At 36.4% G+C, this 27,646-nt stretch overlaps 1 protein-coding gene across 1 annotated transcript; it reads left to right on the forward strand.

Moving 5' to 3' along the window:
- The first annotated feature begins 7,797 nt into the window (after positions 1 to 7,797).
- On the forward strand, positions 7,798 to 20,947 carry pkd2l1 (polycystic kidney disease 2-like 1). Its single transcript, XM_088917193.1, has 15 exons — positions 7,798 to 8,098; positions 9,463 to 9,576; positions 11,910 to 12,037; positions 14,489 to 14,742; positions 15,198 to 15,422; positions 15,618 to 15,846; positions 16,163 to 16,333; positions 16,653 to 16,834; positions 18,123 to 18,243; positions 18,338 to 18,436; positions 18,646 to 18,767; positions 18,942 to 19,059; positions 19,469 to 19,605; positions 20,177 to 20,324; positions 20,721 to 20,947. Exons 1-15 carry the CDS (start codon positions 7,798 to 7,800, stop codon positions 20,907 to 20,909), a joined length of 2,538 nt encoding a protein of 845 aa, XP_088773319.1. The 3' UTR covers positions 20,910 to 20,947.
- Positions 20,948 to 27,646: the final 6,699 nt, after the last annotated feature.

Below are 27,646 nucleotides of genomic sequence, written 5' to 3' on the forward strand. Positions count from 1 at the left end.
TGGTCAGTTTTTACACATACAGTAATATAACACATGTCCATTAGTTAAATACAGTATAAACTGACTGTGTTGGTAAGTAATCATCTGTGAAACTATCAACAAAAGCATCTCTGGAGATCTTGTGTAGTATGATGTTCTCAAGTTTATCTTATATGGCAATAAAAAAACATATTTCGTTCATTGCTGGGACAGCTGTGAACTCTTAACAGTCTGTCTGTTTTCCTCTAGAGTAATGACAAGACAAATATATTATTTATAGTGGGTCCCAAATGCTCTCTTAGCACACCATAGATTGCATGGCTGATGACTTCTCATTGGATAATGGCCACCCTGTGTATGTACAGTGTGTACGAGTAACATTCTGTGGTCTAGCCATCATGGAGACAAGACGTAACAGGGTATGATTTCAAACTCAAGGGACCCAAAGAATTTTAAAAAATAAATGAAGATATAGCTACATTAATTACATCCAATCTTACATTGCTCCCTAATATAAAAGAAATTAATAACAGCCAAGCAAAACGAAAAACAAAAGTATTTTCTCACATTTAGATTGTATTACACCGTTATGCTTTGTGGAATGTTTTGTGATTTTGTTTCTTATTTTTGTTTTGTTTTTCTGGTTGATGTCATACACATGATATCTTTGCATCAGCATACAGTCCATAAAATTCCGTATTTTTATGAGGATTCTTTATTCTCATCCCACACTTTTCTTTGGGCTTGCACTCTGTAACCCTGATGGGAAAGTAAGTCTTAGGGGACGAGGAGGTAAACAGAAGACACAAAATACTGTGGGATATTGAGAGGCGATTACAGAGTCTTAATTGTAAAAAAAAGAATAACATGAAGTACCAAGAAAAATTCAGTTTTTGGCTGAGACAAAAATATTTTTCCAAATAACATACACAATCAATTTTTTAGCATGTTGATGAAGAAATCAAATGATTTGCAAATATTTTAACATTTTTGTAGACTGCCACCTTCCTCGTTATTCTGTGTGTCAGGTCTCTGAGAAGCGAAGGGGAAATGTACACTTGTCTGCGCAATTCCCTTACAGCAAACAATTAGCGAGATGGGTATCAGCTGTGTTAGTGGTTTGCTTTGTAAAACATGTTTTGCCATTTCTGTCACTGACCAATGAGACAGCTGGGACTGGAGAAATAATTTTGATTTGTGATTCTTGGATTTCATTTGCTTTCTTGGAACTTACAGTACGTAAGAACCAAACAGTCCACAAAATAAAAATAATGTTACTAAAGCTTCTAAACACTCTCAAAAGGTGTATTAAAATGTTCACAAAACTGCATCTGCAAACGTATAAGCTGAATAGTGGTGAAATGAGCAAAATATAAAATTGTATTTTTCAAGATATGAGAATATTCTGTCTAAACATGGATGTCAGAGAAAAGCAACAACTTAGACACAGGAGTCGGAGTCTAAATATAGTACCTGTCACATGGAATATTTTAACGTTCGGTGACACCCCATTGTCTCCCTATTACACAGCCTCATTATTCATTTGTTGAACAATTGGAAAGTGTGGTATTTACCACATGAAAGTGTGCAAAAATATATTTAAGAAATTCAACTCTTTAGTGATCAAAACCACTAGCCTTTTCTAAGCAAACGATAAGCTGAAAAAAATTACAGTGGAGCTGGGAATAAATTAAATATTAATACTGACTTTGCAGTCACATAAATAAATCATTAAATTAGAACATTAGAACCACTACGTTTAAATTTTTTTTCAAGGTGGCCTAAAATGGATCATTATTAAAAATGAATTATGTCTTTGTCTTAATACCTGTGAGGTGCTGTAGGAGCTTGTTTTTTTTTTAAATGTTTGGATATAAATCATAAAAGCTGGTATTTCTGAAGAAAAACTGGAGAGTTCCACTCATCCTCAGTTAAAACTTTTAAAAAAATATAGGGCACTCAGCTGAGAGGTGAAGCAGGAAGCCAAGCCATTTCTGCTTTAATATATGTTATATGGGGAGTGGGCAAACCTCAGTTTTCTGGTTCAGAGGATTATGCTGTTGTTGGGATGCTGAACCCCCTGTCTGGTTTTTGTGTCCCCTGTAGGCAAAGAGCATTAGTCCAGATGGTATTTTTTTAATGCTGGGAAAGCATGGCTTCCTTCTACTCATCCCAGAACTGCTGTTTCCAAAAGTGCTGTGCATGCAAGTGCATTTTATATTTCCACTTTGATCTTTTGTCATTATCACTGAAATACAGTACTAGACTGCAATCTACCAGTTTCCAATGCATTTCTGAAATTCAAATGAATATTAAAACTATTAGACTTAATTTTTCTTACTTGTCCAGTGATCATATAGTAAAATGTACCCCGTGGGTTGTACGGATTATAGTGCCGATTGCAAGTTGTGGTTAGTAGAAGCTTAACGCAGAAAAACAACAGAAGACTGAGAAAAGAAGTAAGGAGGATGCAGAGCCTGAACACTACCTTCGACTGCCTACACAAAGTGGTCCCCCATCGGCGCCAGGACGAGATGCCCAGCACTGCGGCGCCTCCCAGAGCCAGTGGCTGGACTTGCACATTAAACATTTTCAGGCAAAGAGAGATATAATGTCTCCCTGAGCAGATGTCCAGAAACCACAGAGGCATACACACATGGATATTTTCAATACCAGCCACTGTAACATCAATGTTGGAAACGAAGGGAAATATTTTTGTTCATGTGTGTACTCAAATTTCTGGCCACTAAACTGAAAGCTGCAAATTTTATATAAATTGCCTGAAATTGCAGGGAAAGCCTTCCTTTCTCCTTGCTTTTTATAAAAAATTGTATTATGAAATTGTTTACTTACTCTTTTTTTGTAAAAGAATAAATGCTTTTGGAGCTATAAACAATTTACATTTCTGTAGAATCAACAGTATAAATTGGGTGTAATATAATATGGGAAAAACGTTGATTAGCATGGTTTTTACCACTAGGTGATGCTGTCTGTTAAATTCTAAAAATAAAGCATTTTTAGAGATGGACATTTCATCAATAAGATTTTTCATGTATATCTGAATCAATAACTTTTTCTACAGGTGTGTAAGAGAATTAATCAAAACATTAAAAGGGAAACAGGCACCGCAATATGATTTGTTAAACTCACAATTTTAGCTTTGGTGCCTTTTGTGATCACACAGCAAGATTGAAAGTGATTAACTGAGCTCTGAAATGGAAACTGAAGTATGTAAATTCAGGAGAAACTGTTGTATGACTAAATCTTAAAGAAGTCTGAATTTCTCTCCCAAAATGCCTAATTTTCTACATAAAAGTAACTATAATCATTAGTAACCTAATTTTGAAATCCAATATTTTTAGTGATAACAGAAAAAAAATCTGGCTCACTGCAAAACCCTTTTGCTTGCTTGCTTGCAGAACCCACACACCATTACTAAACCATTTAGACAACCAATTTAAAATGCATAAAACATAAGAATTATACATAAGCATAATTATGTATTGACATTTATTTGTGCACTTTCAATGTGTTGTCAGTTTGAAACAGAAAAATTGCCTGTGCTCAGGTGGCTGGGAATTAATGAATTTAGAACCCCAAAGCTTAGTTAATAGGCTATGATTTATTAATGATGAATTAATTATACCTTATTGTGCAGTTTTGCCAGCTAAATGGGACTTTAAAGGTTTTTTTATTAATCATCGTTGTGCTAATTACAGACACTTACAGAAGGCTTGCTAATTAAACATGCAACCATATGCAAGACAAGCAGAGCTGCTGATAACTGCAAGAAAGCCAGAGCAAGTCAACACCAGCAAAACTGAGCAGCTCTACAGAGGGCTGTACCACTTTTCGTGACTTACTTTTTAGTTATGCAAATTTTTTACATAGATGTTGAAATACTAACCTGTTTGCCGTAAAGTGCAACCCAGATACATACAGTATGCACGTTGTAGAAAGTATTAGATATCTAAAGACTGATTTTGAAGATTCTATCATACCACTATCAATACCAGTCTGGCGCACTAAAAACCTTCATGCTTCCTTGTGATATCAGACAATTGTCTTATTTCTTCTCCCATAAAACTAATTCCTCTAAAAATATTAAACGTTGTTTCAGATTTGAGAACACACATCGCCAATTAAACACAAAGTGCAAACTTATGGCCTTTTGAGTCACTCCATTACTAACGTCTTGGATGAGACATCATTTTAAAACAAAAACACAAAAGCTGTTATGTTTTTATTAAGTCAGTTGCTTGACAATAAAAAATACATGTTAGCAAAAGTTATTTAAGTCTATGTTGAAGTACTTTTTCCTACTTGTCAACTGAGGTTAGTTCAATTCTAAGCATGATTCCTAAAGTTAATAACCTTTTTTCCCCCAACTAAGATACCTATAGCTTGCATATAACTTAGTTGTATATGCAAAATATATTTATTTCGGTTAGAAACATAAAATGTTCTGTTAGCCAAAAACGATTTAAGAAAAAATTCAATTTAACATGGCAGTACCTTAGCAACATGACACATACATATAGGATAGCTGTTTTCATGGAATTGTGTAGGGATTAGTATAATACACAGATGTTACTAACTCAAAAATCTTTCTTGCACCACAAGCTTCAGACTAAATAATGGAAGCATGCATGTCAGACTGGCTACTTCTCAAAATTGAGGAGTACAACTTAATTCTCTTTCTTGTGCAGTGTCTGGATGTAATATCTGCATTCAGGATCAATGAAGCATGAACTGTTACTGTTTGCTGTGTGGAAAAGTGAAAAAAAAACTATTTTTTTGTCAACAGCCATTCTCTTTTTCATTTTATTAGATGATCTATATCAGATCTGTTCTTCCAAAACACACTTATATGTTTCATATTTTTCCATTGCTGTAATCATTATTTTTTTAATAGGGCAGAAGGTTATTGACAATGACTGATGCTCGACGAAAATCAATCTCCACAAAATACTTTTACAAAACCATTTTTAAAATACCAGGACTTAAAAGTAGATCGTGTTCTGATCGATAACTGGAACATTTTATATTATTTTGTCTGTTTTGGAAGAGCTGCAAAATATGCAAGAGCTATTTGTGAACATGTTGCTGCAGGTTCCTAACTCCTAGAAGAGACAATTTAATGGCATACCAAACATGAGCATTCATCTCGAAATAAAGGCAAGGTTGTTTCCATTGATTGTTGGCCTTGTCCAAACTGTACAGTACGTCATTGGGCCATTGTGCTGAAGCCAGTGCTTTGTGTAGATAAAGCAGCAATAGATAGCCAAACGAGTTTCAGAACCATTGCCTGCTATTTCTTCACAGGTACAGGGGCAGATGTTTTGCACAGATATTCTGAACAACAAAGAAGGGATGTAATTTTATATATACATACATAAGGAGAGATAGAGAGTCAAGAACACCAAGAGTTCTGGCTCTGAGCTCACATATTTTCAGTTGCCAAAAATACAGTAATCTTGTTATAATAAGAACTAATACTACCATGAACATAATTGGATGAATAAACGATCAACAGTACTCAAAAAATTCATTCCAATTAGATGCAACTAAATTCATTACTTCAGAAAACGTGCTGTAGCAAGCCTCAGTACTGAATGTGGGAATCCTGATTTACATCCCAAGCACTAGAACAATGAGGCACACTCCTAATTAAGGAGTTATTAAGGTCTTCAGCTTTTTCTGTTAGCATAGCAACCAAATGTTAATTTCTCAAAATGTTTCTTTTTTGGGGGGGGGGGATTCACAATTGTTGTAAAAGAACCCAAGCATGCTTAACGGATTAGGTAAATACCATCCTGTATATAAGTAAACCGTAACTCTTTAGAACTTGAGCCCTGAGAATTTTATATAGATTTAAAATCAGAAAATGAAAATACGTAAATTCAAACACATACTGTAAATGCAGATATAGAAGCATGAAGGTGGCAGCTAAATTATCTATAAAAATATTCTTGAGGACAGCATTTACAGCATTTTTTAGTCATACTGTATATCCGATTTAAAATCTACCGCCAAAACTTTCATTGGTACAAAATTCGGTTTTCTCATCTATCTAGTCGTCAGTCGCTTCCTGCATCTCAAAAAGCAAAAAAATAAATATTTTGCTACCTCTCATGGTTCTCCGTGGGCTGGCTCCAAAGCATTTGATTTGTAAAGTGAAATCAGTTTGCTTAGTGCCCTGTATCTTCACTTCACAAGCTTGTTTTAGTTGCTCCCACTCTTTGAGACCCAGGAATATTCCTACAATAGCTGTTTTTTTAAGAATTGAGGCTTTTAATCACGTTTGTTTTGTCTGAATAAATCACCTCGAGGATCTTTTATTAATATATAGTATATGGGATTGATCTTGAATTGCTTTTAAAATATATGGGTATTTTTTCTGATATTTTCTGATTTTTTCTGATATTGTTTAAACATGTATATTAACTTAATGCATGATCTCACAAAATACAAAATAATTTATAATATTTTGTGTTACTCTTAAAATATCATCCTGCAAATTCCATTTTTAAATTAATGCAGTAATTAGTAACTAATTAATTATGGAACAAGTGATAATTAATTATGCTGATAATTAGGAAGCATGATAGTTAAAAAAACATCATATTGTTTGATAACAATATGCAAATACTTTATAAATGGATGCATGATAATAGTTTGTACGTTTTAATTTTAGAAAGTGTCATTCAGTATCTATGTATTTATCAAATCTTTTTATTGCAAAAACTAAAAAACAATTAAATTAAAATGAAATTAAATGGGTATATCCTTAAATATTTAGTACCTCAATGTTCCCACAAGACAAATATTGTGGGAAAATTTAAAATGGAAAAAAAAGAAAAAATATTTAACTTAACTGAGGCAAATTATCACCACCAGATTTCTTTTATTTTTCAGTTTCACAATGAATAACATTGTTCAATAAAGTCCTCTAACAACTGCATTACATTACAGAGAGGTGAAAACTTAAAGAAATCAAAACAAAGAAATATTCTGGTGGTGCACTTAGGTTCTGAAAAAACGTTTAAGAATTTTTACTTTTCGACTTTGCACACTGTTTTGTCTCATTTCTGTTTTTGAAACCGTGTATCATTATGTGGAAAGTCTATGTCATTCCTATTTACATATAGAGTAAATATTTAGATGGATATTTCTATTTCCTGGGAAAAGCCGACTTTGGTAAACAATTTCAGCAATTAATGAAGAAAAAATGGCCTTTCATAACTTTTGGAATAACTGTTACTAGTAAACGAAATATAAAGTATAGTTATTTTCTGAAACCTTTGTAGAGAGTAAAACAATTCCAAAATAACATGCACTCAAATTCAAATGAAATGATGGCAATTTTGATAAAAAAATTTTTATGAGAATTTTTTGAGAAACAGATTTCTCAAAAACAGCAAGATCATGAATGGTGCTCAAACTGAGGGGACTTCAACTGCAGACACTACTCCAAAGCCTTGCAAAGGGTCTGTAAGGGAAATGCAAACAGAAAAATGGTTGTGTGGTTTATGGTGCTCTTCAAAAAGAGCAGCGCCTCCCTTTCATCCTTCTGATGTCACTCAGCCTATATAAAGACAATCTGCTGAAAGCCCAAGAGGAAAACCATTCTCTGACTAACCTGTTGTAGACAGGTCACACCAGACACTGGATTTGAATGACAAGAAGTTTTAATACTGCTTTTCTTAGCCGATATTTTTTTCCAATTAAAGCTAAACTGTGTCCTGACACGTGGAGGCTGGAAAGATTATTTTTCCCGTCCTCTACTCCGGAGGTATAATTCTTTCCATTGCAGATATGTCTGCTTCAGGCTTGAACAACAGGGCGAAGAGCCATTTCAGTCTTCAAGAGGAATACGAGCTGGAAGGCATGGAGAAAGGAGCCTGGGTGAACCCTGCTTACAATGCCTCTCCTCCAATGTCCCCACTGAACATCAGCACTGTCTACAACCCCAAGCCCACTTTGGAGAATCCCTATGGAAACATTAGCAAGCTGGATGTTCCTTCTCCTTACTGTGCGGACATCAGGGCTCTCGAACCTTCTGGAGAAAAGAAGAAGTCTCCCGGTTGCTGTTTCTTTCTTGCCAGAGGAATACGAGGTAAGAAAAAGCAGTCAATGCTCATAATAGTAGGAACAGCAATCTATCAATTACATTTATATATTACTTTTCATGCCAAAGGATCTCAAAGTGCTTTACTATTGTAGGAGATGACCCATTTCTTCCACCACTGACGTGCTGCACCCATAAATCATCGAACTTTAAAACTGACTTCCATGCAACTTCAAGTATGTGCAGTATGTGAAGACTAGGATTCTGTACTGTATATACTGAAGGCAAACCTTTCCCGATTATGAAATCCATTACGATGCATGATTATGCTAGAAACCTCAGGAGGATCCTTATGATTTGTTATTCTCCTTTACAGCCTGGACTTTCAAATAATCTTTCAAAGTACACAATAATTCAATAAGAATGCCACTGCTTGAGTCTGATACAATTATAAAACAATATCATAATCCCTTGTTTCCAAAAATTCATAACACTGTGTCTAGAATACAAATTGTTAGAGTAACGGTTTCCTACCTTATTATTAACTGTTTAACTTTTTCTGTAAAATGCTAATTATCTGTGCTTTATAATGCTAATTATCTGTGCTTCAGAAGGTGTTATTTCACATTATTTAATCATGGTTCTTAGTATTTTTTAAGCAGTAGTAACTTTTTCTAGGTACAACAACAAGAAATGTCAGTTTTTAGAGTACTAATTTTTAACCATATTCTCCAATTACATTACTGTTAAATATTATAACTAGGCAATGCCTAAAGCAACAACCTTAAAAGGGTAACTAAAATTGTCTTATGAAACAGTATAGCTTTCACTAAGCACTTTTTATTACATTTATCTACTGTATACCACAAATGTTTGACATGCAGAAGTTTGAGTGTCATGGTCAAAGGTCTAACCAATAATACTTTCCCAACATTATGTGATAACAATTCTGTAATAGGGATTCTTCAGATTTCCTAAGGTGTACAAAGAAAAAATTATTTATTGATTTGCTTACTTACATAAGTGAAAAAAGTTTTATTTATAGAATTAGTTTTACATGCAGATAAAGGTTCAAATTATAAAATAAAAGCTCTTGAAAATAAAGTCCTAGCTATCTAGATGAAGGTGTCAATACACCATTATTCCAGAAGTAGAATGTCTCGATAAAGCAGTTTTTCTCAGTAAGAACAAATAACATTTTCCTGGATGGTCGCACTTAGATGTTCATATTGTAACACGTTACAATATTTTTGGTTATAGTCTCAAATTTAATGAATGGTTGATGACCATCAATGATAACATAATTTTGATGAAAAATTCTAGGTGTACGATAATTGTTATACCAAACAATATCATTTCACAAGTATTTTTTGTTATTTCTTAACCTCCTTCATTGTTTTATCTTTGCTCAGGCCTATGGGGCACAACCCTGACAGAGAACACCTCAGAAAACCAGGAGCTGTATCTCAGGACCACCCTGAGGGAGCTGCTGGTGTACATTCTGTTTCTCGTCGATATCTGTCTGTGTAGGTAACACATTCCATGGACAGAACAGTCCATGTGAAGCCTGGAAATGAGGAGTGCAGCCTGTTGACTTGTGAAAAGCTTGCAATGTATACAAATGAGTGAGATGTAAACCGTACTTTTCACATAGTTCCAAAAATACTACAAAAAGTTTATTTGGTTGTGCAGGAGAGTGCACTTCTAATATTCAAATGTTTTAGGCAGTTGGGGGAAACCCAATTGGACATGACTTCACATTAGAAAACCAACAAACACACAATTCAGATATCTTATTGCCAAGATAAGAGATGAAATATGTGTAGGATTGGATCCTCTGTAGAATGTTTTAGTGCTGCTCTGAAGTAGTGCATCTCTAGACGTAGATCTAGAATCTACATCTCTAGATTTGCATGGTACCTGCTCTGGTGGATCACCAAGAACTTCATTTTCCCATCATGGGTTCTATAACAACTTACGTGAATAAGCCCCTGCCTTGTAAAACATAAAATATCTAGATAGCTGGTGGGCTTATGATTAATACACGATGAAATGAAAAAGTTACTTTATCTTTGACTGCCTAAACACTGTACTCTTCATCAACACTGGTGACTAAAGCATTTGTTTTTCTAATTAAGTGTGCATTGCAAATTAAGGTGATGTATCTCAATATGTCTTTCTCTAGCAGCAAAGATCAATCAAGTCAGAGCAAACTTCTAAATTCAGTCCACTGGTTGCAGAATGACCGGGGGGGCAAACTTTTTTGGCCCAAGGGCCACATTAAATTTTGAAACTGTATAGCGGGCCACTTGAGGCTGCTGTTACAGAGCCTATATTATAGAGTCTCAGATGACATATTTATTCTGCCTGTCCCACAGATGAATGGAAAGTCTCTTTGCACACCACTGTTGTTTTGTGACCATTTTGTTCTAGTCATTGTCATCTGTTGATTCGCTTCTTTTTGACAAGCAGCGCTAGTGTCACGTTGCACCTCCTCCACCCTGACAGCCCTGAATTTAGGAGATCATTGTCTGGCAGAGCCCTGGCAGACTGAGTACCAGGTCCTGTCAAAGGGAATGGAACCACTGGTGCGTCGTGCTGATAAGACCACAGTTGGCTCATATTGCCTTTGCTTTCTTTTTTCAGAATAGATTTATGGATTTATTTGACAAAACCATTTGCAAAGAGCTTTGTACTTGCTGCTGAACCAATCAGCAGGAGTAATCGGAGGGCTTGTTTTATGACAGGCTGCTATCTCTGAAAGACATTCACAGAATGATGTCATTCCTTGAAAAACACTGGCATTGTTACATTCGGAGGAGGGAACAATATCTTTGTGCAGCTGAGTCAAAGCTGATACGCCTTGTTGTAGGTGTCCAAGTTGAGAGACATAATAAAAACTATTACTGTCATCTTTGAAACAAATTCTTTAGAAAATCTTTAGAAATTTTGATATTTACCATTGTTTACTTTTTAAACAAAGATGAATTTCCCATTTCAATTTAATTGATAATTATGGTGTAATGTCAAACAATATATTCTGTTCAAACAACAGCCTTATAAATGCAATGATTTGTGCTTTTTCATCCATCCATTTTCTAACCATTTCCATCATCCAATGCAGGGTCACAGGGGAAACTCGAGTCTATCCCAGCAAGCAATGGGCACAAGGCAGGGTATATCCTGGACAGACTGCCAGTCCATTGCAGGAGAGACACACAGAAATGCACCCACTCACACCTGGGGACAATTTTCCCAGAAGCCCATTAACCTTCCAGTAGGTTTTTAGGCTGTGGGTGGACATGGGACTCAGAGCAAATCCACGCAAACATGGGGAGAACATACAAACTCCACACAGATAGCACCCCAGGTCTGGAACTGAACTAAGGGTCCCAGCGCTGTGATGCAAAAATTCTGACCACTGCATCACTGTGCCACCCTGATGTGTACTTACACAGTTGCAGAACTGTGTGTCATATACTGTAGATATGAAAAGCTGCATCTCTTTTCTTGAACATTTTAAGTAACTATTTACTTGAATGCGGTCAGATGCAACCTAACATATCGACAGAGGTCTAAGTATTATAAAATATGAATTTTATTACAGTGTGGGACTGGAGTGTCATAAACATATCACCTCATTTTGTATCCTGTAATTCTATTTGCTGTGGTAAAAGAATGGCGAAGAACAGAATTTTGTGGTGTTAATATTTCAGTACAAAAAAGGGAAAAAAAACAATTTATGTCACTCTTACAGGGGTTAGTGATAAGTTTTCATCAGATAAAAGCTAAGCTATGAAAATATGAATTGGTTTTAAAGGTACGTCGTTCCTAACTTAACAGCATGTTTTGATTCTAGTGACATATGGGATGACCAGTTCAAGTGCCTACTATTACACTACAGTGATGACAGATCTGTTTGTGAACACACCCAGTGATAACGGAGTTACTTTTCAATCCATTGGTGATATGGCGGACTTCTGGTCAGTAAGTATCTTGGTATGACCTGGAAAAAAAGAGTTCTAATATTTTGCCCTTAACCCACTGTGTTTGTGGGACAGCTGCCTGGCCATATGATGTGGAAACCAAAACCAGACTAATAAATCAAGTAGCTGCTGCACTGGTAGTAGATTGGGGATGGAGGAGGGCATTAATGTGAGGAATGCTGGGAAAATGTGGTCTAGAGCAATGGTTCCCAACTGTGGTCCTGGAGGAAAACCGTATCTGTTAGTTTTCACTCCAGCTGAGCTCTTAAACTCTGATGATTAATAACTTAATTGATCGATTTCCTTGTTTAGACTTATATATAAACAAGTCGTCTGAACCAAAAAACTGAGCAGACTGTGTTCCTCTAGCAGCAGGGCTGAGAACTGGTGATCTAGAGAACTATAGTATATTATAGCTTAGAGCCATTAACTGGCAGAGTGGAATTGGGTATTATCCTGCTTCCAGGCTATGGTTATGAACTATATAAATATTATATATATTATATATATTCTTCTAAATAAAAAAGGGAGGAGCAGTGGCTCTGTGGCTAAGGATCTGCGCCTGTGGCTGGAAGGTTGCTGGTTCAAATCCTATGGCTGGCAAAGGAATCCTACTCTGTTGGGCCCCTGAGCAAGGCCCTTAACCCCAACTGCTCCAGGGGCACTGTACAATGACTGACCCTGTACTGTATGTCTGTGTGTCTCATGGAGAGAAAGCTGGGGTATGTGAAAAGACAAATTCCTAATACAAGAAATTGTATATGGCTAATAAAGTGATCTTATATTCAAAATAATGTATTAAGTAAGAATTGTAAAATTATGGATTCCACTAAGGGATATATTTGTAACATTTACCACCATGCTGTTTATTTTTACATATTTTAGTTTATTTTTTTTAGCAATAAAGCAACAATAAGTTTCAAGGTCTCACATAATTCTTTCAGAATCACTGCAAGTGTCATTAGGTTTCATTGAAAAGATAAAGAGTTCCCATTTAGTTTTTCAGAAAAGTTATGAGTATATCTCTGTCAGACATATTTTGCTCTGTAGTATTTACAAGTGAAATTTTCCATGCTATACTGAAAATGGTAGGGACTCTAAGTACTTTTACTAAACGGGTTTTAGTTTATTGCTTTTGTTGGAAATGAAGAAGGAAAGATACTTTTTAAAATTGGTATTATTTTTCTGCAATTAGATGTTTCTAAGCAAATAAAACTCTTGCATCTTTTAAAGACAGTAACTGTTTTTACTACTCATTTTAAGAGTTGCATTGAGTGCATCTATTTATTTATTTACAATGCAGTAACACATAGGTGAAGAAACTAAATATAGTATATACATATGTTTTACTCAGAACACATAATGAATTTGAATGTTTAATAGAAAAGTGAAACCTACCTCTGTTTAACCATCTGAATACAAAAGCACAAGCTTCTATCATTAAAGGATTCAGTTTATTTCTACAAAAAGAAACAACAAACAAAGACAAAGACAAAGACAAGGTGTTTGTCTAAAAGAGTAGAATACTTATAATCTTTCAGCATGCCTTTTATTTGAAATGCTAAACTCCAGAATGGTCTGGGAGTACTCTACAGCAGCTGATATTTCAGTCACCATGGAAACATTTTTAAAGAATGGTCAATTACCAATTGACACAGTCACACAGATGCTAAAAAGAAGGAAAGTTTCTTTGAAAAAAAGAGGTCCCAGTACTAACATGATAGTTTTATAATATTTTATCTATCTTTGTACACAAATAACACCTCGTAGGTGTCAAATATTTTAGCTTATCATGTCCAAGAAAATACATGATAAACACTTAAATCATAAGGAACAGAACAAACACTAAGTATGTTTTTACCCCCAAAACACCAAAAAAGATATAAAAATGTGTCCTCACCTACAGTGAACTATAAATGATTTTATTCCACACATGTAGCCTGAATGCAGAAATAGAGCAGCCATTTTCAAATTCACATTTTCTATTGATACTAGCAAGACTGAAAAAATATAAGCAGTCATATTGCCTTTTTATTAGAATAACAGCACCACCTAGTGGCCACATTTTTGTTTGTGAAAGTTAACATCTGATGAGCAAGTTAACATCTGATTAAGGGTTAATCAACACGGCTGAGGAAAGCTGCTTCTAAAAAGCAATGCATTACAGTTACGTGTTTAAGGGACTACCTCTTTAAAAAAATTAGAAGAAGACAGTGGGAAATAATTTAGAATAATTTAAAAATTATTTGAAAATCAATGTCCGTTACAGTCAGTAGTGAGTGTGTAAGTACTATGGAAAATAATACGTTACTGCTTAAGAGCAATTTCCCCCGTTCTTTTTAATTTAAAAAAAATAATCCCTTACAAAAGTAACTTTCAGCTTTAATGATTTCCTTAACATGAATGCTTTTTGCTAAATGCCTCTTTCCTGCATTCTGCTCTTTCCGTACAGTTTGCCCAGGGCCCATTGCTGGACGGCCTTTACTGGAGCAAGTGGTACAACAATCAGTCGTTAAGCAATGGTCCTCACTCCTTCATCTACTATGAGAACATGCTGCTCGGGGTCCCTCGAGTGAGGCAGATCAAGGTGCAGAACAATTCCTGCAAGGTGCACCGGGACTTCAGGGCGGACATCTTGGGCTGTTACGATGTCTACGATCCACAAAAAGAAGATACTGTTGCGTTTGGTCTTATTAATGGAACAGCGTGAGTACCAGCTCCATCGGGGTAGAAGAACTAATCTTCACCACCGAATGTAAACAGAGGTGGTCGGCTGCCCATTAGAACACCAGATACATCGCTGTTTCTGTTACAGTTCACATGTCTGGAAAAAAGCCAGACTTTTAAATAGGAAAAAAATAGTTCTCTTTTCTTTGTCTTTCGCAGTTAACTGCATCTTTTGTTGGTCATTCTGCTGGTAGTTAATTCAAAAGGTGTCTGTCCCAGTTCTAAACCTTTTGCACATGTCAGCTGTTGAAATAGTTTGTAAAATCATTAACTCTGGCCTATCAATAATGTTTCTGGTGTGACAATTAGAAAATTTCACAAAGATTTGCTACATCCACAATTCTGTCGCTAAGAGCTGTGCAATAGTCAACATACCCATCATAGTCCAGTAATTTGCTAAAAGTGGCAAATTGGTCTTTTTGTCCCTACATTAGCTGGCAGTACCATACAGAAGATCAGATGAATGGATCTTCGCAATGGGGACTACTGGCCACCTACACTGGAGGAGGGTACTATCAGGATCTCAAGATGACCAGGGATGAGAGTGCAGACATCTTGATGACACTCAAGAATAACTTGTGGTTAGACCGGGGCACAAGGGCAGTCTTTGTTGACTTCTCAGCTTACAATGCCAACATCAACCTGTTCAGTGTCATCAGGTAAGGGGAAACCCAAAAGGAGCCAAGGACTTCTTCAATTCCTCTTATATTTTTTGTGGTATCACTAATGATAAATTCTAAAATTACTGTAGGTTTGGAAAAGAACAGCTTTTACTGTACAAAAGTTAAAGTTCATTGTTTCAGTCATTAATCTCCCTTCTCCTTTAGAAACAATGTCTTTTTTTTTGTCTCAAGCCTGTTGGTTGAATTCCCTGCCACTGGGGGAGCAATACCATCGTACCAGATTCGGACAGTTAAGCTCATTCGATACATCAATAACTGGGACTACTTCATCGCTGGTTGTGAAATTGTCTTCTGTGTGTTCATCTTCTACTATGTGGTGGAGGAGATACTGGAATTGCGGATCCATAAGCTGTCCTATTTTACCAGTATCTGGAACATTCTTGATGTGGTGGTTATACTGGTAAGAACTTACCTACCTTGAACATTTACTAAATATGAAAGATATCAGGGAAACAGCAGTGCGATTCTGGTTGGAGATACAGTATGTGTGGTGCACTGTGTGTAACAACCATAGAGCCTGTGAGCAATACTACTTCTACAGCACTGAACCAGATTAAACATCTACTGTATACAGCTCCTAGCTTTGTTTAGTGTATGTCCCAGTTCTATTGTTCTGCAATGTAAAAGTTGTTTATGTGGTTTATCAAGTTTTTAAGTAGTTTTTTATCTCGTTTCATTCATTAAACTGTGTACTGACAGTAATATTTCTTTCACAGCTTGCTATCATAGCAATCATATTCAATGCTTTTCGGACCATTAAAGTGAACTCGTTATTGGGGAAACTTCTGGAACAGCCTGATATTTATGCAGACTTTGAATTTCTAGCATTTTGGCAAACCCAATACAATAACATGAATGCTGTTAATCTGTTCTTTGCCTGGATTAAGGTACGTTTAATAGTTCCAGTACTTTTACATTTCTATGTGGAGCTAGAATCATAAAGGTTGAAAGAGTCAATATAAGGTACAGCAGCTTTGGCTAAAATTGGGAAAAAGCCATTTTCAAATTTGTAAGAGTTACAATAGCGGCTTAAAAGACTGAATCAGTTTAATCTAATGGGAAAGGGAATTTTCAAAAGATTTTACAATCACGTTTTTTTTAATTAAACGAATGCCCTATTTCAATTTTATCTAGTTTTTACTCTTGCAGTGTATACTCCAGAGATTGTGTAACTGAAGCTCTGAACACAGATTTCCTCTCCTTCAGATATTCAAATACATCAGTTTCAATAAAACAATGACCCAGCTCTCCTCCACGCTGGCTCGCTGTGCCAAGGACATCCTGGGTTTTGCCATCATGTTCTTCATTGTCTTCTTTGCCTACGCGCAGCTGGGCTACCTGCTTTTCGGGACTGAGGTCCAAACTTTCAGCACCTTTGTCAAGTGCATGTAAGAATTGACAGTGTGATTTACAAAAACTTATTTTTAGTTAGCACCAGTGATCAGATCTGCCCTTCTACTTATTTCTTGCCACAGTATATGGTACTGTATATATTTTATTTAATCAACTTTGAATCTTAGTGTACCTTTGTAAATACCATTTCAGTGCACCCGTACCTCTTTTTACAAACAAAATTTGTTTTTTAGAAACAATTTCTTATAGCCAAAATTCATAAAAAGAAAAAAACGATTTAGATAGATACTTTATTGATCCCATGAGGGAAACTGCAGAACACTAACTGAACTGCTGTAACAGGCTGCCACTAGCACGGCTCCATCTTAATTACCACCACTTAATTTCCATTATTTCTTAGGAGGAAAAATTAAAATCTGTTCTGAACCCCAAAAATGTCACCCCAACTTTACTTTTTTCACCAAAAAATGACAAAAGAAGCAATAATGACTAACATTCATACTGTGGTTTGTGGTTTTAGTAATAAAGAGCACTGCTTACCTAGTAAGACATCTTTGATCATACCTCAGTACAGTACTGTACAGTAACCACTTCATTTGCTTTTTGTGTAATTACACACATGCTCACAATTTTCATTTTCTTAACACTTTTAGAGTTCATGCTAATGTCTAAACCACAAATATTCTTACGAAAAGTAAGAGCGCACACAAAAGTGAACAACACACGAAGCAAGACACAGTGAACTGTATCACGTCTCTCCTGCCACTTATGCTCTGTGCTAGCTCTTACTCATACTGAGTTAGTGGAATGTGATTCGTACACTAAATATGAAACGAGTCGATAACGCTTTCCTCTTCCTTCTTTACATTTGACGGAGGATTGGAAATATTTCTTCGTATCGCTTCTTTGAATTTGGCTTTCGGTATTCAGAACGTGGGTAACATTTGGGCAAACCCAGTACAATAACAATTCACATGCTTCGTAGCACCAATTTGTTATAAAAAAGAACAATTGTAAACAGAGGTACAGGTGTAGTTTGTTTAAAAAACGCCCCCTCACATTTGCAAGGAATGAGCCAGGGAGCTGCTGCAAGGGTGTAAAAAAGGTGGCAGGGAGAGAAATGCACAAAGAGAAGCCCATAAGGCGAGATGTATATATGCACATAGGAAAGCAGAAAGTGACAAGGTTAGGTTCTAAATGTCCTCTCAAATGTCTGTTAGAAACTCCATTAATATTGTGATGAATGGATTCCTCTCGTGATTTGACTAGTTACATGTTGACTGGTAAAGTCATTTATTAGCATTGTTCTGTACCCCTCCCTAGTTTTACCCAGTTCAGAATAATTCTTGGAGACTTTGATTACGACGCAATTGATCAAGCCAACCGGATCCTGGGTCCAATTTATTTTGTCACTTACGTATTCTTCGTCTTCTTTGTCCTGCTTGTAAGTCATTTTCTATTTTATACCTTCGTTGTAACATTTGGACAAGACCAAACTATTTTTCTGTGTTGTAATGCTTACAAATCTGTTTTTCTAGAATATGTTTCTGGCTATAATCAATGACACATACTCGGAAGTCAAAGAAGAACTGTCAAAGCAGAAAGATGAGCTTCAGTTAACTGACTTTTTAAAACAGGTAAAAAAAAAGTCTATAGTACTTATATATAATATTTTGGTGTAATATATTTGTTGGAATCACAGTTGTATATAAATAAGAAATATATCAAAGTTTGTAATCACTTAGAAAGTTTCTAAGTCTTTCTGAAACATTTGTCCTTTGGCCAGGATGCCATGTGAATGTACCACTGTTTTGAAGACTCATTGCTTAAAATATTTTGTTTTCAGGGTTATGCGAGAACTTTGATGAAGCTGAAACTAAAAAAAGAAAAAATCTCTGATGTGCAGAAGGCTTTACAATCTGGATCCAAGGAACTGGAATTTGAGGACTTTAGAAACAGCCTGAAAGAGTAAGACACTGCTATGAAACTTTCTTTAAATGAAAATACATACCTACCTATACACCTATTGTACTCTGCAACCACTGACACTTTAAAGATGCGAAAATGACCTTGTACAGCAATTAGCTACAGGAAGAGCCAATCAGTATCTAACCCCCCTGCGTACAAACCTTTTCCCTTTAGGATGGGTCATGCCGATCAAGAGATCACTGCCGCCTTTACAAAATTTGATCATGACGGGAACCAAATACTGGATGAGGAAGAGCAGAACAGGATGAAACGAGAGCTGGAGGAAAAGCGGGTACTGTAGAGAGGAAGGGAGAGTCAGCTGACTCCTGTAGCTTTTTTATTTCAACACCAGATGGCGATGGAACAACCAAAACAAAACAACGTTTACAAGAACTAATCAAGCTGTCTTGACATCCCATATAGAACAGCTGCTATTCGATGATGGATTTTTTGTAGTTATTATTTCAGCTCAACTCTGTCTGTTTCTATATAAATCATATTTAACTTTCCTAAATCAGAGAAAAATTGACTATATCATTAATAGAAATGGACAATATAGCTATTGTTATGTAAAGGGTGATTAAGTCACGCATTAAGGGTCTGCTGCAACTCTAACACTGTTGTTTACATTATAAATGAAATGACAATGTACTGCTAGACAGTTTGTGTTAGAATGTTGATTTTTAAGCTGTTTTTTGCAGGTTGCTCTCAATGCAGAAATAGAACACCTGGGAAGAAATTATGGAAATAATACACTGCACCAGTCTGCTGACATTGTCGATGTGAAGAACAGCAATATTAATAAAGCTGCTGGAGTGTCCCATGACGAGTTTCAGATGTAGGTATTACAAAAATGGCTTTCTAGAGCTGCATTGATATGTGATGTATTAAGAAGTGTCTGTTGTAGCTCAGTGAAAGTCCTCAGAAGAATAAGCAAGGGCAGCTGATGGTAACTGAACTGTTTGAACAACTATTTTAAAAGTTTTACTTTATGAATATACAATAGGGATGATTTTTTAAAGAATTTTTTAAGCTTTATTCTATAACTTTCCATCTAGCAACCTTGTGTAATTGATGAAGCTTGAGTAGGGAGCTGCGTCAGCATGCGTAGGCTGCAAAGGAACGGGTAAACGTTTATTCCATACTGAAAGGAAAAGAAAAGAAGCACAATGTTTCAGCTTTGGAGCCTTCTTCAGGTGTGAGGAAGCGAGGGAAACTAGAAGATAAACAAATTGTGTAATTGATGTTCATCACTGGATCACATGGAACACCAATTGGCCAGCCATTCCTCAGAACATAAATAAGAACAATTTGAGAAATCCAGCGCAAAGAGTACATTCTGTCACTTTTATGCAGACGAAGGCACGGTGTCCACTTAGAAACTGATCTTCAAATTTGTTTTATCAAAGGCTGTTACGCCGGGTTCTGCAGCTGGAACAGTCTGTCGGGAGCATCGTGTCCAAGATCGATGCTATCACAGTGAAACTCGAAAATCTGGACAGAACCAGAATGAAACGGAAAGATGTCATAGGAACACCACTCGAGAACATAAGTGAAGTGAGTTGTTTTTCCATACTTCCAGATGCTTTAGACTCATTTTTCACTGCTAAATATCTCTAAAACAAACTTTCATGGATTTAAACCCAGAAAGGGTTAAGAGCATGTTTAGTTGCATTTTAAAATCTGTGCGTGAAACAATCAATTCCTATTCATTAATAATTAGTTTACCACTTGTCGAGTTCATTAGAAAGCTGTTTTTAAGCAAACCTGTTGAACATTCAGATTGTTAAATTAAAAAAGGCACAGACAGACTAAAAACAAATTTATCCAATCATTTAATAGGATGCCAAACACAATTGTAGAAAATAATCCATGTTGTCGTTTCACTCAGATAGCCTTCACTGACTTTTGCTGTAAGAGGGCATTTCTCTTGACTTTGGTGTGTTTCTCCAGGTTGAGATGGCCAGAAATCTGGATGGCTTGTTAAACGATCAGATAAACTCCCGGGCCATGGCAGCATCACAGGGGAACGCTTTGGGCGGGACAACACATGAAACAAAGAGTAACCTTTATCCCAGAATAGGGTGGCCTGGAACTTTAGACTCCGCACTACCACCAATGAAAACCAGCAACCATTCGTAACTTTAAAGCAGCTAAAATCATTTCAAAGGCCAAGTTTAACTTTCAGTATCACATGTATAAAACCTAAGAGACAAATTCTAAGAACAGACATTTATGAAGGACCTTGCTAAGTAAAAATGGGAGGTAAAAGTAGAAATACATGAAAAAACAATTATTTTAGTAATATGAACATTGAGACAAATGCCTAAATTATCTGTGTTATGGTTTGCTTTGTTCTTAAATCTAAAACTATTTTTATTTGCTTCAAGAAAGAGCAGACGTGAATTCCCCAAAGCTTACATACTTTGAGGCTTTCATGAAAGAGAAATAATCAAATTATTAAATTATTCTAAATTAAATAAATCATTTAGGTTGTTTGTGATTCATTTAATGATTCTTATTGAAATATTTTCTTAACTGTAATGCCACCTGGTTTAGTAATTGGAAACTTATTGTCCTACATTCTTTGTTACTTTTGAAGTTTATCAAGTTTGTGATCACTAAATATTATACAAATATTTACAAACAAAAAATCCCAATTGATTTATTCCCACTTTTCTGCTCAGCCTGGTACCTTGAAGTAGAGTCTGAAAATACCAAGCTCTCCTGTGTTTCACCATGTCATGAAGCACTAGTGAGAGAGATGCATTTAAGCTTATCTACGCTCTTTTCAATGTCGACTTCCATCTAATACAAATGTGGTAGAGTCTAGCTGACAGATCACGTGCTTTTTATCAAGCTTGTGGTTAGTGGAGTAATAATTGCTCTCAAAGGAAGCAAATACAGTAGTTTCAGTGTCAACAAAAACTCTTCAGCTACTTAAGCAGGTATTTGCTAAAGGAAACAAGTAGCCTGTTGCTCAGTTGTCATTGAGCTTTACTGCACTTTATTCTTCTTTCTCCTCTTTGCTCTGATTTTACCATGTTGAACTATATATCTTTAGCACACAAAAGTGTCATATGTGCTTAGGTATTGTGTTAAAGTAACTATTTTTTATATTGCCTATACTCACAGGGATTGCTCCCTTCCAGTAACATTTCCATTTATATTGAAAGCTGTTAGACTTTGTATGTAGTGCTCTGGTATGGATGTAAATGACATACAGTATGTGATGCAGAGGACTGAAGATGAGCAGCAATTATACTACTAAAGATTATGATTTATACCCAATGATGGCACAAAATACAAATACATCATACAATACACATATACATTGTGTTATATTTTTAACTAAATATTTTCTAAGAGTAATATATGTATATCATGCAACATCTGTGTAATTTATCTAATGGATTTATTACGAGCTTTGCGGTTTTGTCACCAGTGGAATACTGATGTAGAAACAAATGTAGATACTAGTGTTTTGTGAAATGACAAACTTCCCTTCGAAGATGCCACAGCGAAAATACACTTCTGAGGTCTTCTTAGACATACAACACCGTCCATTAATGTTCATTAATGTGGTTAGCTACAAACACTGGATAAAAAAAACGTTTCCTTCCAAGTAAATGCTGGTTCTGCTGTGTGTGCCCTGTAATGGACTGGAATTTCACCCTGGATGTAGCGCCACTGTGTTCTACCCTTCCAGGACAGGTCTCTCACAGTGTAATGGTTTGGTGCTAAAAGGCTGCAAACCAGACCATTTTGAGAAGTGATCATTAAATAATCACAGTAGCTGTAAAAAATTACATATTGAGGTCTTTAAATAAACAAACATTTTCAATGCTTGCATTTTCAATGCATAAAGAGTTCACAATAGACTGCAGACTAGTCCACACAAAATGGCAAGCAACAGCAGTGTTCAAAAAGGGATAGTGGGACAGATGTATACAGTATCTTCATATTCTTTTATGCAACATTCTGTTGTGAATTATGTGTCTATTCGGGAATACGTTGTTGAATGCGTCTGTTAATGTCTACCATCATATAATCAATTAAATCCTGTAGTTTTATTGTGCTAAAATGTATTGTAAACTTTTTCAGAAATCTTCTGTAATGTGTGTCTTCTATGAAAATGGTCACTTTTATTTTATTTAAATAAATGTCGTAAAATTTACATTTTGGGATTTGTACTTAATAGACAAATGTATGTCCACTCTCTTATTGCCTACTATGTTAAGGTGTATCATGAAGAAACAAATAACACAAGCTATTGCTAGACTGAATTAATGATCACCAATTAAGGGCGATAACAGCTTGCTTCTTGCTTTACTTGTAAGTTGACTAAAAACGTTTTATTTTTAAAGCTAGACAAAAATAGTATACTAAATCATGCATACAGGACACCCATTGAAGTATGCAGGAGAATTAAAACCAGTTTGAACACATAATCAGTGTCCAACAAGCATTTGAGCAAAAACATTCCATGAAGTACATGGATATCTTTCTACGGCAACCAGTTTCCTCTTGTGTATCCTCATTTGACTCCTTCCTCACAGCCTTCACGTAGGTTTGGACATTACTACATGGCCAAGAAAATTACAATGGTCACGGACAGGAATGTTAAAATATGAGCACAATGTAATTAAGTTTTTTTACCCTTAGTCTTAATAAATAGCTTTACTCTATGAATGACACAATAAGTGACTTTTCTGCATAAGATTACCTTGATCAATTTTTGACTGACATACCATCTAACGTCCACAGTAAGACATACAGTAGGAAAGGGATTAACTTTTTAAAATAATATTCTGCAATTTTTCAGGCCTTGGTTATACTGTATGCAGAGTTTAAAAGGTTTTAAAGAATGCAAAAAAGTTCATATTACAGATTAAGCTTTTTCCACCATTACTTCATACTAATGATTAACTAAGAATAAGACTTTTCATTCTATCAGAATACACACATTTTAGGGTTTTAGTTTTTTTTGCCTTTTTATCACACGTGAATAAACAGTGTTATGTAAGTGAGCGCAAGAACTTGACAGACAAAACGAATCAGAATGGGTGAATGTGTTCTTTGCACAGCACAGTAATATAAATATTACAGAGCGATTCCAAATTGTAAGCATGTACAGTACATTTTTAGAAGCATCATTCGTAACAGCTCCTCATGCAAGACCTATGACATAGCAGGTGTCATGCCCAGGCTGGGAGTGGCTCGAACGTGCGGTTGCCATGGGTAACCACAGTGTTCTCACTAGCACTCACCTTCCAGCCAACCCTGCATGGACAAGACTGGGCCGCTGGTTTGTCCGTGCAGCTGCCTTTCAATCAGGTAGCCAATCTATTTCAATAAATCACCTCTATTAAGGCTTGATTCACCGCTAGACCAATGCCGACATTGACATACTCTGCTTATCTTGTCATTCAGCTACATGCTCTACGTTTTCTCGCACAACCACCATAGACCACTTCTCCTATCAGCACCTGTGCAGTTGTGCAGCTGTTTTCCTTTATCCCGGGCAGACCTGTTCCCATCAACCTGTCGGCCTGTATCCTGGGCAGCCCTGTTCCCGTCAACCTGTCGGCCTGTATCCCGGGCAGCCCTGTACTACCGCCAAAAAATTGGGACAAGAGAGACCCCCATGAATATAATGTAAACTTAAGTCAAATTTTCTGAGCATGGAGATGGTTTGTGATGAATCATTGAGTTCATTATTATAGTGCAAACATATAAGGAAGCAACTACCTTTCTTGATCTCAATCAATGTGGCTAGCTAACAACTGTCCTACTGCATTAAATAGCTTACAATGCACTCTCAGTTTTTGCTTTTTGGAAATAGGGACTGTCTACAACTATAACTGCTATCTGGCAAACAAATTCTTACCCCAGATAGAAAGTGGTCTTCAACTTCATAACTAACAAGAGCAAGAACTAACTTGTTTTTGCTCCACATTCTCCCTCTTTCCTCTCCCTCCCATTCTCCCACATTCTTCCACCCTGAGTGGTGCAGTGGCTCTGTGGCTAAGGATCTGCACCTGTGGCTGGAAAGTTGCCGGTTCATATCCCGCAGCCGGCAGAGGAATCCTACTTTGTTGGGCCCCTGAGCAAGGCCCTTAACCCCAACTGCTCCAGGGGTGCTGTATAAATGGCTGACCCTGCGCTCTGAACCCAAGCTTCTCTCCCTGTCTGTGTGTCTCTGTGAAAAAAGACAAATTCCTAATACAAGAAATTGTATATGGCCAATAAAGAGATCTTATCTCATCTAAGCCTTACAATTGCTACTAGCATCAGCTGCTTGGAAATATAAAAATAATTGAACAATAACAACAGAGTTCCAGTAACTTCATTGTTCAGCCCCCTAGTAATATTGCTTGACTGCAATATGCTTCTCAATCATAAAGGCTTGATCTAACCTTTTGCTTATTTGCACGACTACTAAAAGTCCCCTTGAGTGATTAAAAGTTGTTGTTTTGTAAAGCATATACCAATTAATGCATGCATAAAAACCACACTCAAGAACATCTTGTTGAACAGATAAAACCAGTTTGACCATCTAGTAACTATCTAACAATCAGTGAGAAACAACATTCCTGGACAAAAGCAGGGAGGTCTCTGCGGCTCTTTAAAACAAATTCCTGTCATGTATCTAAATTGGCTGACTCCCTGTCACATGTGTTTGGGCATTGTGCCATGACAAACTGCCCCTCTTCCTGTGGCATAATTAGCAATCCAACACAGTGGCTGATGAGTGTAGAAATAAGTCTAAAGTCAGGGCCAAAGAATCAAAGAAATAATTGTTAAAATATGAGGGTTCATAAAATTGTTGAGTCTCCAAATCAAAAGACGTTATTATTATTATGTCAATGAATAAGGGAGACTTTTCTGCATAAAACTTAATTAAACCTTTTACTCTGCTTTTGCACTATGCTTTTAATGTATTCATAATTTAATTTATGACTGGAGCACAAATTTAAAAAGTCATTAGACTACAAAAAGTCTCATTATTTTACAAAACCTTTTATAAATGTGAACAGTTTATGCAGCATTATGCTGATGGCAGAGGTTAAAAGGGTATTTACAAGAATAATACAATAAATAAATAGGCGATAGGTGACTACATTTATTCCAATACTACCCTGTATGTAGGCGTTACGCTTTGTTTAAGCAAAAGAAAAGATGGACCCTATGCGGGAGATGAGAAAACAAGAAGCCGAAAACCAGGAAGCCAAGATCCGTAGTCAAAAAGTATCAAGTCCAAAAAAACAGGAAGTCAATCCAAAAGACCAATCCGAAAACAAGATCCAAAATCAAAGCCGAGTAAGCAAGCCAGAAGTCTAGAAAAAACAGGAAGCAGTCAAGATAGCAGAAGGCTCTGAAGTGTCTTACAAGAAGTTCAACCTAATACTGAGCAGGGAGATGAGCGTGAGCCAGGTTAAAGTACCCAGGAGGAGGGGGTGTGTCTGATTACTTAATTGAAACTGCATTGGAATGCAGAGAGCGTCGGGTCCTCATTGGACGTGGTGTGACAGATGTGTCCGAAGGTGGAGGGTGTTTAGTGGATATAGTGGCGGTTGGCTGCCCTCTTTGGGCGTTGTATGGCCTTGGGAAGGTTGCCCTGCACCACCTGCCAGACAGCCTTGTGTGGTACTATCAGTGGAAGGGACAGCCGTTGGGTCAGTGGACATTCTGAGAAGAGAGGGTTGGAACCCCTACTGGCATTCAAAGGGCGATATTCCTGTTGATGAATTGACCAAGATGTTCCGTGACAGGCCCAAGGAAAATGAGTGGCCCTATCATCCTGGCATCTCAGGTACGTCTCCAGGTCCTGATTGACCCACTCTGTCTAGCCAAGAGAGATTGATCTGGATGCTGAGCATCCGACAGAAAGCTCACCAGAATCTGGACACAAACTGGGGTCCTCTATTTGAGACCATGGAGATTGGGAAGCCAAAACACTTCTTTAATGAATATCTCCACCATCTGAGGGGCAGATGGCAGCCGTGGGAGAGGTGTGAAGTGTGTGGCCCTTGAGAACCTGTCCACCACAGTCAGGATTACTGGGTGGCCTTGTGATAAAGTCTGCAGAGAGATGCTGCCAAGGGAGTTCTGGAACTGGCAGGAAGAGGAGGAGGCCTGCTTGGGCTGAAAGAGAGTCCTTGGCCTGGGTACAAGTCGATTTGAATTGGCCGAAACGTTGTTTTCTTTTTTCTTTTTTTCAGCATGGAATAAACCTATTTCATGTTTTAAAAATGTCTACTATTATAGGATTTAATGGATTTGGGCAAGGAGTTCCACAAAATTAAGAAATTCCCACACTTCCTAATAATACAAAATCTCCTACATTAAAAAATTATCAAAATGAAAACATGTATTAAGCTACTAATGAATTAATATATCTACAATGAAGGCAAATAAGTTCTGAGGAGTATTTAGCAGCACAGCTTTTTAAAAACATATAACATACAGTATGCATGATATATTTGAATGAAACATAAATTCCAAATAAAAAGAGTGGATATTATGTCTTGCAAACAACCTAAGCAACAGCATAGATAACAATGCAACTGCCGTGTAGCTCAAAAGTTTAAAATTACAGGTATTGCATGACAAGAGATTTTAAGGCAGGACCAAATGTTTACATAACAAAAGAAGAATGTGTCATGTAGTTTATGTTCTGTCACTGCTACAGTACATTCAAAACCTCTAACGAATATTGCTGTATTCTTGTACATATATTTCCTGTTTTTTTAAAAAAATTATCTTATTTTAGAGTTTACATATCTAAACTTTGGTTTAGTTTTGTTTTTAAAGAGGATTGGTTGACTCTGTAGAACAAATGGGACTGACAGGAGATAATCACGTGTCAGCTACGC

The sequence above is a fragment of the Atractosteus spatula genome, chromosome 5 (assembly GCF_055471065.1).
Source record: "Atractosteus spatula isolate fAtrSpa1 chromosome 5, fAtrSpa1.hap1, whole genome shotgun sequence".
NCBI classification, from domain to species: Eukaryota; Metazoa; Chordata; class Actinopteri; order Semionotiformes; family Lepisosteidae; genus Atractosteus; species Atractosteus spatula.

Excerpts from the sequence above, each read along its gene's own strand:
- pkd2l1 (XM_088917193.1), top strand. The coding sequence starts at position 7,798 with ATGTCTGCTTCAGGCTTGAACAACAGGGCGAAGAGCCATTTCAGTCTT. Across the intron at positions 16,835-18,122 it reads AGCACCTTTGTCAAGTGCAT|TTTTACCCAGTTCAGAATAA; the intron begins GTAAGAATTGAC and ends ACCCCTCCCTAG. Across the intron at positions 18,768-18,941 it reads TTTAGAAACAGCCTGAAAGA|GATGGGTCATGCCGATCAAG; the intron begins GTAAGACACTGC and ends TTTTCCCTTTAG.